The 12,260-nt window shown below is 47.5% G+C and overlaps 1 protein-coding gene across 1 annotated transcript in view; it reads left to right on the top strand.

The window, feature by feature from the left end:
* Positions 1-12,260, top strand: part of LOC120928184 (transient receptor potential cation channel subfamily M member 2-like) — a 199,865-nt gene that overhangs the window by 36,301 nt on the left and 151,304 nt on the right. The window contains exon 7 of the mRNA XM_040339294.1: positions 7,982-8,162. Coding sequence (XP_040195228.1) covers positions 7,982-8,162 — 181 coding nt within the window. The remainder of the gene's footprint in view (positions 1-7,981; positions 8,163-12,260) is intronic.

Raw genomic sequence — 12,260 nt, 5'->3', positions numbered from 1 at the left:
TATTTGGAGGTGAGATCTCTTTTCCTCTAGACGTAAAGAGTGCCCCCTTGTCTTCTGTGTTGACCGTAAAGTGAATAACTCACCACCAAGTTCACTATATGGACCCCTTATATATTTGTACATGGTGATCATATCCCCCCTTAATCTCCTCTTCTCAGGAGTGAATAAATTCAGTTCCTCTAATCTTTCCTCATAGCTGAGCTCCTCCATGTCTCTTATCAGTTTGGTTGCCCTTCTCTGCACTTTCTCCAGTTCTCCGATATCCTTCTTGAGAACTGGGGCCCAAAACTGAACTGCATAGTCCAGATGAGGTCTTACTAATGATTTTTACAGATGATATTCTCTCTCTGGAGTCCATACCTCTCTTATACAAGAAAGGACTTTGCTCGCTTTGGAAACCGCAGCTTGGCATTGCATGCCATTATTGAGCTTATGATCTACCAAAACCCCCAGATCCTTCTCCACTACGGATCCCTCCAGTTGTACTCCCCCTAGCATGTATGATGCATGCATATTCTTAGTCCCCAAGTGCATAACTTTACATTTATTAAAATGAAACCTCATCTGCCACTAAGGCCGCGTACACACGATCAGTCCATCCGATGAGAACGGTCTGAAGGACCGTTCTTATCGGTTAACCAATGAAGCTGACTGATGGTCTGATGTGCCTACACACCATCAGTTAAAAAAACGATTGAGTCCAATGCGGTGACGTAAAACACAACAACGTGCTGAGAAAAAGAAGTTCAATGCTTCCAAGCATGCGTCGAGTTGATTCTGAGCATGCGCGGGTTTTTAACCAATGCTTTTGCATACTAACCGTCGGTTTTGACCTATCGGTTAAGCGTCCATCGGTTCAATTTAAAAGCAAGTTCTAAAATTTTTGAGTGAAGGATAACTGACCGATGGGGCCCACACAGCATCGGTTTGGACCGATGAAACGGTCCTTCAGTCCGTTTCCATCAGTTTTGACCGCCCGTGTGTACGCGGCCTTAGTCACCCAATTAGACAGAGCATTGAGGGCGGCTTGTAAATTGGCGACATCCTGTAAGGACGTTATTCCACTGCATAGCTTGGTGTCATCTGCAAAGACAGAAATGTTACTTTTGATCTCAGACCCAATATCATTTATAAATATATTAAAAAGTATGGGTCCCAGCACTGAACCTTGGGGTACACCACTGATAACCTTGGACCATTCAGAGTATGAATCATTAACCACAACTCTCTGAATTCTGTCTTTTAGCCAGTTTTCTATCCATTTACAAACTGATATTTCCAATCCTGTAGACTTTACCTTACACATGAGCCGTGTGTGGGGAACTGTATCGAATGCTTTTGCAAAATCCAGGTATACCACGTCCACCGCCAGGCCTCTGTCCAAGTATACCACGTCCACCGCCTCCCCTCTGTCCAAGTATACCACGTCCACAGCCACGCCTCTGTCCAAGGTTATACTTACCTCTTTATAAAATGAAATCAGGTTTGTCTGACAACTTCTGTCTTTCTTGAATCCATGCTGTCTGTTGCTTGAATAGTTTTTTTCCATCAAGAACTCATCCATGTGGTCTTTTATTAACCTGCCTGGCGGTATTCCCGAGTCTGACTCAGGGTTAGATTTTCCTGCTGCGAGCGGTAACCCCGAGTCAGACTCGGGCTTGCCTCGCTAGATCCACAGGCACTGTTTACTTACCTTGTCCCTGGATCCAGCGATGCCACCGCGCTGTGTGAGCGAGCGGGACCTCGCTCGATTCACACAGCGTCCTCCTGTGCCGCCGATCTCCGTTCCCTGCGACGTTACGACGCACGGGGATGGAGAACGGCGCCAAATTCAAAAACGTAAACAAACACAATACATACAGTATACTGTAATCTTATAGATTACAGTACTGTATGTAAAAAAAACACACCCCCCTTGTCCCTAGTGGTCTGCCCTTTGTCATGCATGTTCTTTTATAAAATAAAATCTGTTCTTTCTCCCTGCAAACTGTAGATTGTCCATAGCAACCAAAAGTGTCCCTTTATGTCAAAAATAGTTTAAGATCAGCTAAAAAACAGCGATAATAAATTATAATCACTTGCAGAATTGTGCGATAGCGATTTGTGGGGAAATTCGTCATAAAAAAAAAAAAAATAATGACAGCGACAATTCTGCAACTGAGCAAATTTCAGTGATTTTGATTTGATTACATTATTGAATATTTTTTATTATAATTATATTATTATTTGTTATAATTATTTATAATTATTTATTATATTATAATTTATAATTTTGTTTTTAAAAAAATGTCATACCCGGGATGCCTATTAGAATCTTCTTTGGTCAGATTTAAGTGAGTTATTTCTAAAAATTACAGACCTACAATATAAAACTCCAAATTTCCTTGCAAATAATGGTACCGCTTTCAGCATGTTTTTCCTGAAAGAATCATACCGCCAGGGAGGTTAATCTCTCCAGTATCTTCCCAGCTATAGAAGTTAAACTAACAGGTCTATAGTTACTTGGTAAAGACTTTGTTCCCTTTTTAAATATGGGCACCACATTGGCTCTACGCCAATCCAGTGGTACTATTCCCGTCATTAATGAGTCCCTAAAAACTAGATACAGTGGCTTTGAAATGACAGAGCTCAATTCTTTTAGGATCCATGGGTGGATGCCATCTGGTCCACCCATAAAGCATCCACCTTTATTCTGTCTAAATATTTCTGGACCATATCACTTTTGAGCCATTGTGGATCATTTGGGACTTTGTCACTACCACCCCCATTATGGACAAAAGCTCCCCCATGCTCCTTTGTATACACAGAGCTGAAGAAAGTATTTAATAAATTTGCCTTCTCTTTGTCCCCAGTGACCCACTCTAGAATATTTTGTAAAGGGCCTACATGCTCAGACTTCACCTTTTTACTATTAATATATTTGAAACATTTCTTGGGGTTTGTCCTTCTATCTTTTGCAATCTGTCGTTCATTTTGAATTTTTGCATCCTTGATTTCCTTTTTACATATTCTGTTATATTCTTTATAACATTTAAATGACACTAGTGTTCCTTCATTTTTATATTTTTTAAAAGCTCTTTTCTTATAGTTTATAGCTTTTTTAACTTTGGCCGTGAGCCACAAAGGTTTTATTTTTAGCCTTTTAAACTTATTGCCCATGGGAATATACTTTGCAGTGAGTTCACAAACAGTCTTTTTGAGGAATTCACATTTCTGTTCTGTGCCCATTGATGCCAATTATTCTCTCCCAGTCTAAGTCCTGGAGAGCAGCCCTCATCTTTGGAAAATTTGCTCTCTTGAAATTGAGTGTTTTTATCTTTCCCGTATGTGGTTTTTGCTTACAGCTAACATCAAATGAAATCATGTTATGGTCACTGCTACCCAGGTGTTCCTTTATCTGAACATTAGTAATACGTTCTGCATGGTTTGAGATTACCAGGTCCAACAGAGCATCATTCCTAGTTGGGGCCTCAATAAGCTGGACCATAAAATTGTCCTGCAATAGGTTTATCAATTTTTGCCCTTTAACTGTCCCAGCAGTGCCATTATTCCAGTCAATTTCTGGGTAGTTAAAATCCCCCATTATTATCACCGTCCCAGCCATTGCAGTCCTTTCCATCTGTGCAAGGAGCTGAGTCTCCACCTCCTTATTAACATTGGGTGGTCCATAACAAACTCCAATGATTAACTTTGAACTACGCACATCTGTATGCAGTTCCACCCATAATGCTTCAGACTCATCACACCACCAGGTCCTCTTTCACACTCGCTTTAAAGCGGATGTGCCACTAAAAAACTATATTAAAAGCAAGCAGCTACAAATACTGCAGCTGCTGACTTTTAATATAAGGACACTTACCTGTCCTGGAGTCCAGCGGTGATCGCAGCAGATGACGAGCCGATCGCTCGTCACCCTGCTGCTCCCCCCTCCATCCACGGTGAGGGAACCAGGAAGTGAAGCGCTCCGGCTTCACTGCCCGGTTCCCTACGGCGCATGCGCGAGTCGCGCTGCGCCCGCCGATTGGCTCCCGCTGTGTGCTGGGAGCCGAGTGTTCCCAGCATACAACGGGGGGGGCGACGGGAAGCGGAGGAAAAACCCGTCCTTTGCCCGTATCGTAGGGCCGGAAGTGGGTGCAGATACCTGTCTGTAGACAGGTATCTGCTCCCCCCTCCCCCCTGAAAGGTGTCAAATGTGACACCGGAGGGGGGGAGGGTTCCTATCAGCGGGACTCCACTTTAGAGTGGAGATCCGCTTTAAGATCACTTCTCACATAGAGACAGACCCCTCCACCTTTCCTTTTTACCCTGTCTTTCCGAAAGAGAGCATAGCCAGGAATATTAATAGCCCAGTCATGTGAGGAATGAAGCCAAGTTTCAGCAATACCGATTACATCATAGCTCTCCTGAGCTTCCAACTCACCTATTTTGCTTGGCAGACTTCTGGCATTGGTAAACAAACACTTTACTGCATTAATATATTTTGACCGGTCACATACTATCCTCTTGGATGTTCCGAGATTGCTGATGCCAGACTCTTCCACCTTACCAGCCGCTCAGTGTCTGCCACCTCTCTCCGCCAATCCCTCTACTGGCTTCCACTCATAAAGTGAATTAATTTCAAAATACTAACAACAACTTAAAAAGCCATCCACAACTCGGTCCCCAGCTATGTCTCTAACCTAGTTTCAAAATACAAACCTAAGCTTTCTCTTCGTTCCTCCCAAGGCCTCCTGCTCTCTAGCTCCCTTGTCACCTCCTCCCATTCTCACCTCCAGGACTTCTCCCGAGCCTCTCCGACTAGCTCCTACTCTGTTCACTTTTAGATGATCCCAGAAAACTCTCCTCTTCAGAGACCTACTCTGCCCCCCCCCCCCCAGCAACTGTTTTTCCACTTTCTCCATCAGCTCATTCCCCACAGTTAAGACTGCAACGAGCCCCTGCTCACTCAGTTCCACTCTCAGTATTCCAAGGTTCATGACAATACTCCCCCCTGGGAAATAGTCCAACAGCCACAGTGGGACCCCGAACGGGTCAACACGAGCATGTTGGAAAAGTAGTCTTAAGGTTCCAGGTTCGTCTGCCGGGATAACCCATCCGCCTTCCCGTTTTGAGGCCCTGGCCCATAATCGAAAGCCAAGAGGCTAGCATTCAGTCCTCTCCAAAAGCCTCTGTCTCGGCTAGGTCTGTCACAAAGACCCTTTGGCCCAGATTCACAGAGATCGGCGTATCTCATTTACGTTACGCCGCCGCAAGTTTTTCAGGCAAGTGCTTTATTCACAAAGCACTTGCGTGTAAAGTTGCGGCGGCGTAACATAAATCACCCGGCGGAATTCAAATTCGGCGGGTAGGGGGCGTGTATCATTTAAATGATGCGTGTCCCCGCGCCGAACGAACTGCACATGCGCCGTCCCTAAAATATCCCAGCGTGCATTGCTCTAAATGACGTCGCAAGGACATCATTGGTTTTGACGTGGATGTAAATTACGTCCAGCACCATTCACGGACGACTTACGCAAACGACGTAATTTTATAAATTTTCGACGCGGGAACGACGGCCATACTTAACATTTACTGCGCCTCATAGACCCATGGGCAACTTTACGCCGGAAAAAGCCTAACGTAAAATGTCGTAACTTTACTGCGTCGGCCGCGCGTACGTTCGGGAATTCGCGTATCTAGCTAATTTGCATACTCGACGGGGAAATCGAAAGAAGAACCGCAACCTAGCGGGCAAAAAAAAATTGCAGTTAAGATCCGACGGCATAAGAGACTTACGCCTGTCGGATCTACTGAATATCTATGCGTAACTGATTCTATGAATCAGACGCATACATACGACGGCGCAACGCAGAGATACGACGGCGTATCTGGAGATACGCCGTCGTATCTTGGTTGTGAATCTGGGCCTTTGTATCTACAATGTAAAGTAGTGAGTGTACAGCTTGCATAACAGTGTAAATGTTTCTGTCCCCTTAAAATAACTCAACACACAGCCATTAGTATCTAAACCACTGGCAGCAAAAGTGAGTACACTCCTAAGTGAAAATGTCCAAATTGGGTCCAAAATTTCAATATTTTGTGTGGCCATCATTATTTTCTAGCACTGCCTTAACCCTCTTGGGCATGGAGTTCACCAGAGCTTCACAGGTTGCCACTGGAGTCCTTTTCTACTCCTCCATGATGGCATCACGGAGCTGGTGGATATTAGAGACCTTGCGCTCCTCCACCTTCCGTTTGAGGATGTCCCACAGATGATCAATAGGGTTTAGGTCTGGAGACATGCTTGGCCAGTCCATCACCTTTACCCTTAGCTTCTTTAGCAAGGCAGTGGTCGTCTTGGAGGTATGTTTGGGGTCATTATCATGTTTGAATACTGCCCTGCGGCCCAGTCTCCGAAGGGGGGGGGGGGAACATGCTCCGCTTTAGTGCTTTAGTATGTCACAGTACATGTTGGCATTCATGGTTCCCTCAATAAACTGTAGCTCCCCAGTGCCGGCAGCACCCCTGCAGCCCCAGACCATGACACTCCCACCACCATGCTTGACTGTAGGCAAGACACACTTGTCTTTGTCCTCCTCACCTGGTTGCAGCCACACACGCTTGTCACCAAATATGTTTATCTTGGTCTCATCAGACCACAGGACATGGTTCCAGTAATTCATGTCTTTAGTATGCTTGTCTTCAGCAAACTGTTAGCAGGCTTTCTTGTGCATCATCTTTAGAAGAGGCTTCCTTCTGGTATGACAGCCATGCAGGCCGATTTGATGCAGTGTGCGGCGTATGGTCTGAGCACTGACAGGCTGACCCCCCCACCCCTTCAACCTCTGCCGCAATGCTGGCAGCACTCATACGTCTATTTCCCAAAGACAACCTCTGCATATGACGCTGAGCACGTGCACTCAACCTCTTTGGTTGACCATGGCGAGGCCTGTTCTGAGTGGAACCTGTCCTGTTAAAATGCTGTAATGTCTTTACCACCGTGCTGCAGCTCAGTTTCAGGGTCTTGGCAATCTTCTTATAGCCTAGTCCATCTTTATGTAGAGCAACAATTCATTTTTTCAGATCCTCAGAGAGTTCTTTGCCGTGAGGTGCCATGTTGAACTTCCAGTGACCAGTATGAGAGAGTGAGAGCGATAACACCAAATTTAACACACCTGCTCCCCATTCACACCTGAGACCCTGTAACACTTAGGCCTCGTACACACCAGCGGATCTGTCTGCTGAAAACGGTCCGCCGGACCGTTTTCAGCGGACATGTCCGCTGCCGGATTTCTTTCTGATGGTTGTACACACCATCAGACAGAAATCCGCACGGACACGATACGCGGTGACGTGGCCGCGATGATGACGCAGCGACGTGCGCTGCCCTGGAAGGTCAATGCTTCTACACATGCGTCAAATCACTTCGACGCATGCGAGGGCTTTCGGCCGATCGGACATGTCCGGTGAGTCTGTACAGACGACCGAACATGTCCGACGGACAGGCTTCCAGTGGACATGTTTCTTAGCATGCGAAGAAACATTTGTCCGCTGGCAACTGTCCGATCCGCCGGACAATTATCCAGTCGGCCGTACACAAGACTGAACATGTCTGCTGAAACTGGTCCGTCGGACCAGTTTCAGCGGACATGTTCGGTCGTGTGTACGGGGCCTAACAAGTCACATGACACCAGGGAGGGAAAATGGCTAATTATGCCCAATTTGCACATTTTCACTTTTGTTGCCAGCGGTTTACACATTAATGGCTGTGTGTTGAGTTATTTTGAGGGGACATTGGGAAGAGTCCAATTTAATGTGGAGAGGAAACTACATATCGGACAATTGTTTATGGTCGTCCCCAAAATGGACACTGCAGCAGGCAATTCATTTAACTCTCCTTGTGTCACAGGGAAGGAACAAAGCTTCCAAACATGGAAAATCTTTAACCATCGGCAAACCTGGCAACATAAATTTTCTCTTTTTTATGTAAAATTTTCTGGAGGGGGGAGCTCCTGCCCTGTACCCCATGGATGAAGGATCACAGGGGAAGTTGTGCTGTCTGGACAACAATCACACACACTTCATACTGGTGGATGATGGGACACATGGACGCTATGGGGTGGAAATCCCACTGAGAACTCGCCTGGAGAAGTTTATCTCTGAACAGACAATGCACAAAGAAGGTGAGTGAGTGAGTGAAAAACTTATATAGCGCAACACATGCAAACTGAATCGCCTCTGGGCGCTTAGTATCCATTCCCTGAGTAAACTTTTTGATCTCAGAAGAGATATTTTTTGATCTTTCTTCTGAAGGCCAAGTGGTTCACCTCCAACCGGATGGTGGTTGGTAGAGCGTTCCACAGTCTAGGTCCTTGGACTGCAAATCTTCGTTCTCCTTTGGACTTGTATCTGGCTTTGGGTATCTGGAGTAAATTTTGGTTGGTGGATCGCAGAACGCGATTGGGTTTGTGAGCTTTTAGTTTTTCGCATAGCTATTGGGGGGCGTTTCCTTGGATACACTTATGCTTTAGACAGAGTGCTTTGAAAGTGATTCTGTCTTTTACTTGCAACCAATGAAGGGATCTCAGAGAAGGTGAGATTGATTCCCATGTTTTTTTGCCAGTCACTAGTCGAGCGGCCGTATTTTGAACGACTTGCAGACGAGTGATTTGGTATTTGGGGAGTCCGAGATAGAGGGCATTTGCATAGTCAAGGTGAGGGGGAGATAGCATGGAGGTTTAGCTGGCAAATCAAGCAGATTTGGTGACACAATGAATAAACACGGAAGAGATTGTATGGCTTGGTACCTTGAGTTAAGAGGTATCTTAACTACTTGCCGACCTGCCGCCGTCATTTTACGGCGGCAGGTTGGCTCCCCTGCGCGAGAGCCCGTAGCTATACGTCGACTCTCGCGCAGGTCACTAGGGGCGCGTGCGCACCGCTGGAGGCGCACGCGCCCCCCGCTCGCCCCTGATTTCCCCTAGTGAGGCCACCCCCCCCTACAGTTAGAACACACCCAGGGAACATACTTAATCCCTTCCCCGCCACCTAGTGTTAACCCCTTCACTGCCAGTGGCATTTTTATAGTAATCCAATGCATTTTTATAGCACTGATCGCTATAAAAATGCCAATGGTCCCAAAAATGTGTCAAAAGTGTCAAGTGTCTGCCATAATGTCGCAGTACCAAAAAGAAATCGCTGATCACCGCCATTACTAGTAAAAAATATATATTAATAAAAATGCCATAAAAATACCCCCTATTTTGTAAACGCTATAACTTTTGCGCAAACCAATCAATAAACGCTTATTGCGATTTTTTTTTTTTACGAAAAATAAGTAGAAGAATACGTATCGGCCTAAACTGAGGAATTTTTTTTTTTATATATATATTTTTGGGGGGTATTTATTATAGCAAAAATTAAAAAATTATAATTTTTTTTTCAAAGTTGTTGCTCTATTTTTGTTTATAGCGCAAAAAATAAAAACCGCAGAGGTGATCAAATACCACCAAAAGAAAGCTCTATTTGTGGGAAAAAAAGGACGCCAATTTTGTTTGGGAGCCAAGTCGCATGACCGCGCAATTTTCAGTTAAAGCGACGCAGTGCCGAATCGCAAAAAGTGCTCTGGTCTTTGGGCAGCAATATGGTCCGGGGGTTAAGTGGTTAATATAGCGCAGTCTTACCCCGAAGGGTCCCGACGCGCATAGCAGAGTTCCTGGGAAAAGAGGACCCAGGAACCAAAAGCAACACAGAGCGGCAGAAAGGGTGGAAGAGAGAGCGTAGCAGGAAAGGCTTGCGTGAAAAGCCAAGTCTTTAGTAACCTGCGGAAGACCGGGATAATAGGGGCCTCCTGGAGCATGGCAGGGAGGCTATTCCATAATACGGCACCCTGGTGGGAGAAGGCCCGACCACCACGTAGGATCTTCTTGGGCACCGAGATGTAGAGGAGATCTCTGCCTGTAGATCTGAGAGATCTAAACTTGAAGGCCAACTCATCAGAATTATCCACTCCTGCCATTATATTGTAGAGCAGGGGTGTCCAAACTTTCTAAACAAAGGGCCGGATTACTGTCCTCCAGACTTTAAGGGGGCCAGACTGTGGCCATCATGAGTACACAATCCCCCATCATTGGTGTCATTGGGAGGAATTCTGCCCCATCACTGGGAGGAATTCTGCCCCATCACTGGGAGGAATTCTGCCTCATCATTAGTGTCATTGGGAGGAATTATGCCCCATCATTGGTGCCAATGAATAAAAAAGCAGCACCCCAAGGGCCAGATAAAATCAAGCAACGGGCCACATTTGGCCCCTGGGCCGCAGTTTGGAGACCACTGTTGTAGAGAGACATATTATAAGGACCATTCAGAAGACACACTTGTTTAATAAAACTAATAATAATAATAAATAGATAAACATAGTCAAAACATAGCCAGAGTTAGAGCCGGTTCACACAGGAGCAACACGACTCTGGCGAGATTTTGCGAGGCGACCTGGACACGACCTGAGCGTGCACCACAGCGCAACTTGGGGCGACTTACAAGGCGACCTCAAGTCGCCTCCAGGACAGGCGACCTCCCAGTTGACAATCAAACAACAATCAGCTCTGTGGGAGGGAGGGGTTTGCCTGAGAAAATAATTTTCTCTTCCTGTATTGTTGCTTCAGTTAAAGTGGATGTAAACCCACTGTCATCATTTTTAAAGAATTGCCACATTTCAAATATATAAGGCTTTACATGCCCCCTGCAGTTGTCCTTATATTTTTATTGTCACTCCCTCACCTGCTAGGAGCCCCCGCAATATTCCCGAATCTGTTTTAGTTCTCGGCGCTCGGTGGGTGGAGTCGTGACGTCAGACGACTGCTCCGCCCACCACTACACTGCCCTGGCCAGCCAGCGTTGGGAGGACGAGCCTCGCGCCTGGTGACACTGCCGTGCATGTGCAGGAGTGACAGAGCGCGTTCTGTGAAGAAGCAGAATGCGCTCGCGGCCCCCTGTCACTTCTTCACACATGAGAATGTCCATGGGATGGGATGATCGGTGCGACGCTTCTTCTCTCCCTCCCGCGGCTTTCACCTGAAAAGCTATGTATGGGGGATCGCGGTGTTCACAGCTATCCCTGCTGCACCGATCATCCGCGACTTTCCTCCATTTCTGCCTCCTCAAGCACCCCCCTTCTTCTTCTCTGGCCCCTTCTCATCCGCCTGCTGTGTCTTTCCCCTCCACCTCCTCAGCCGCCAGCTTCCCTCTCCTCTCCCGCAGGCTGGGGGGGGGGTTTGGGAAATCTGTTACAATGGAGAGCGGAGAAACGGGCCAATTACCAGCCACTGACACCGACCACTGCCCCACTGACACCGACCACTGCCCCACTGACACCGACCACTGACACCGACCACTGACTCACTGACACCATCCACTAACACCGACCACTGCCCCACTGACACCATTCACTGACACCGACCACTGACCCAGTGACACTGTCCACTGACACCATTCACTGACACCGACCACTGCCCCACTGACACCGTCCACTGACACCATTCACTGACACCGACCACTGACACCGACCACTGACACCGACCACTGACACCGACCACTGACACCGACCACTGACACTGACCACTGACACCGACCACTGCCCCACTGACACCGACCACTGCCCCACTGACACCGACCACTGCCCCACTGACACCGACCACTGCCCCACTGACACCGACCACTGCCCCACTGACACCGACCACTGACTCACTGACACCGACCACTGACACCATCCACTGACGCCGACCACTGCCCCACTGACACCGTCCACTGACACCATCCACTGCCCCACTGACACCGACCACTGCCCCACTGACACCGACCCCTGACTCACTGACGCCGACCACTGCCCCACTGACGCCATCCACTGACACCGACCACTGCCCCATTGACACCGACCACTGACACACTGATACCGACCACTGACACCGACCACTGACACACTGACACCGACCACTGACACCATCCACTGACACCAACCACTGACACCATCCACTGACACCATCCACTGACACCAACCACTGCCCCACTGACACCGACCCCCTCAGCCGCCAGCTTCCCTCTCCTCTCCCGGGGGGGGGTTGGGAAATCTGTCACGATGGAGAGCGGAGAAACGGGCCAATAACCGACCACTGACACCAACCACTGACACCGACCACTGACCCACTGACACCGTCCACTGCCCCACTGACACCGTCCACTGCCCCACTGACACCGTCCACTGCCCCACTGACACCGACCACTGA

The sequence above is a fragment of the Rana temporaria genome, chromosome 2, assembly GCF_905171775.1.
Source record: "Rana temporaria chromosome 2, aRanTem1.1, whole genome shotgun sequence".
Lineage (NCBI taxonomy): Eukaryota > Metazoa > Chordata > Amphibia > Anura > Ranidae > Rana > Rana temporaria.
The sequence above is the reverse complement of the archived record's forward strand: the minus strand, read 5'-3'. Positions and strand labels throughout refer to the sequence as shown.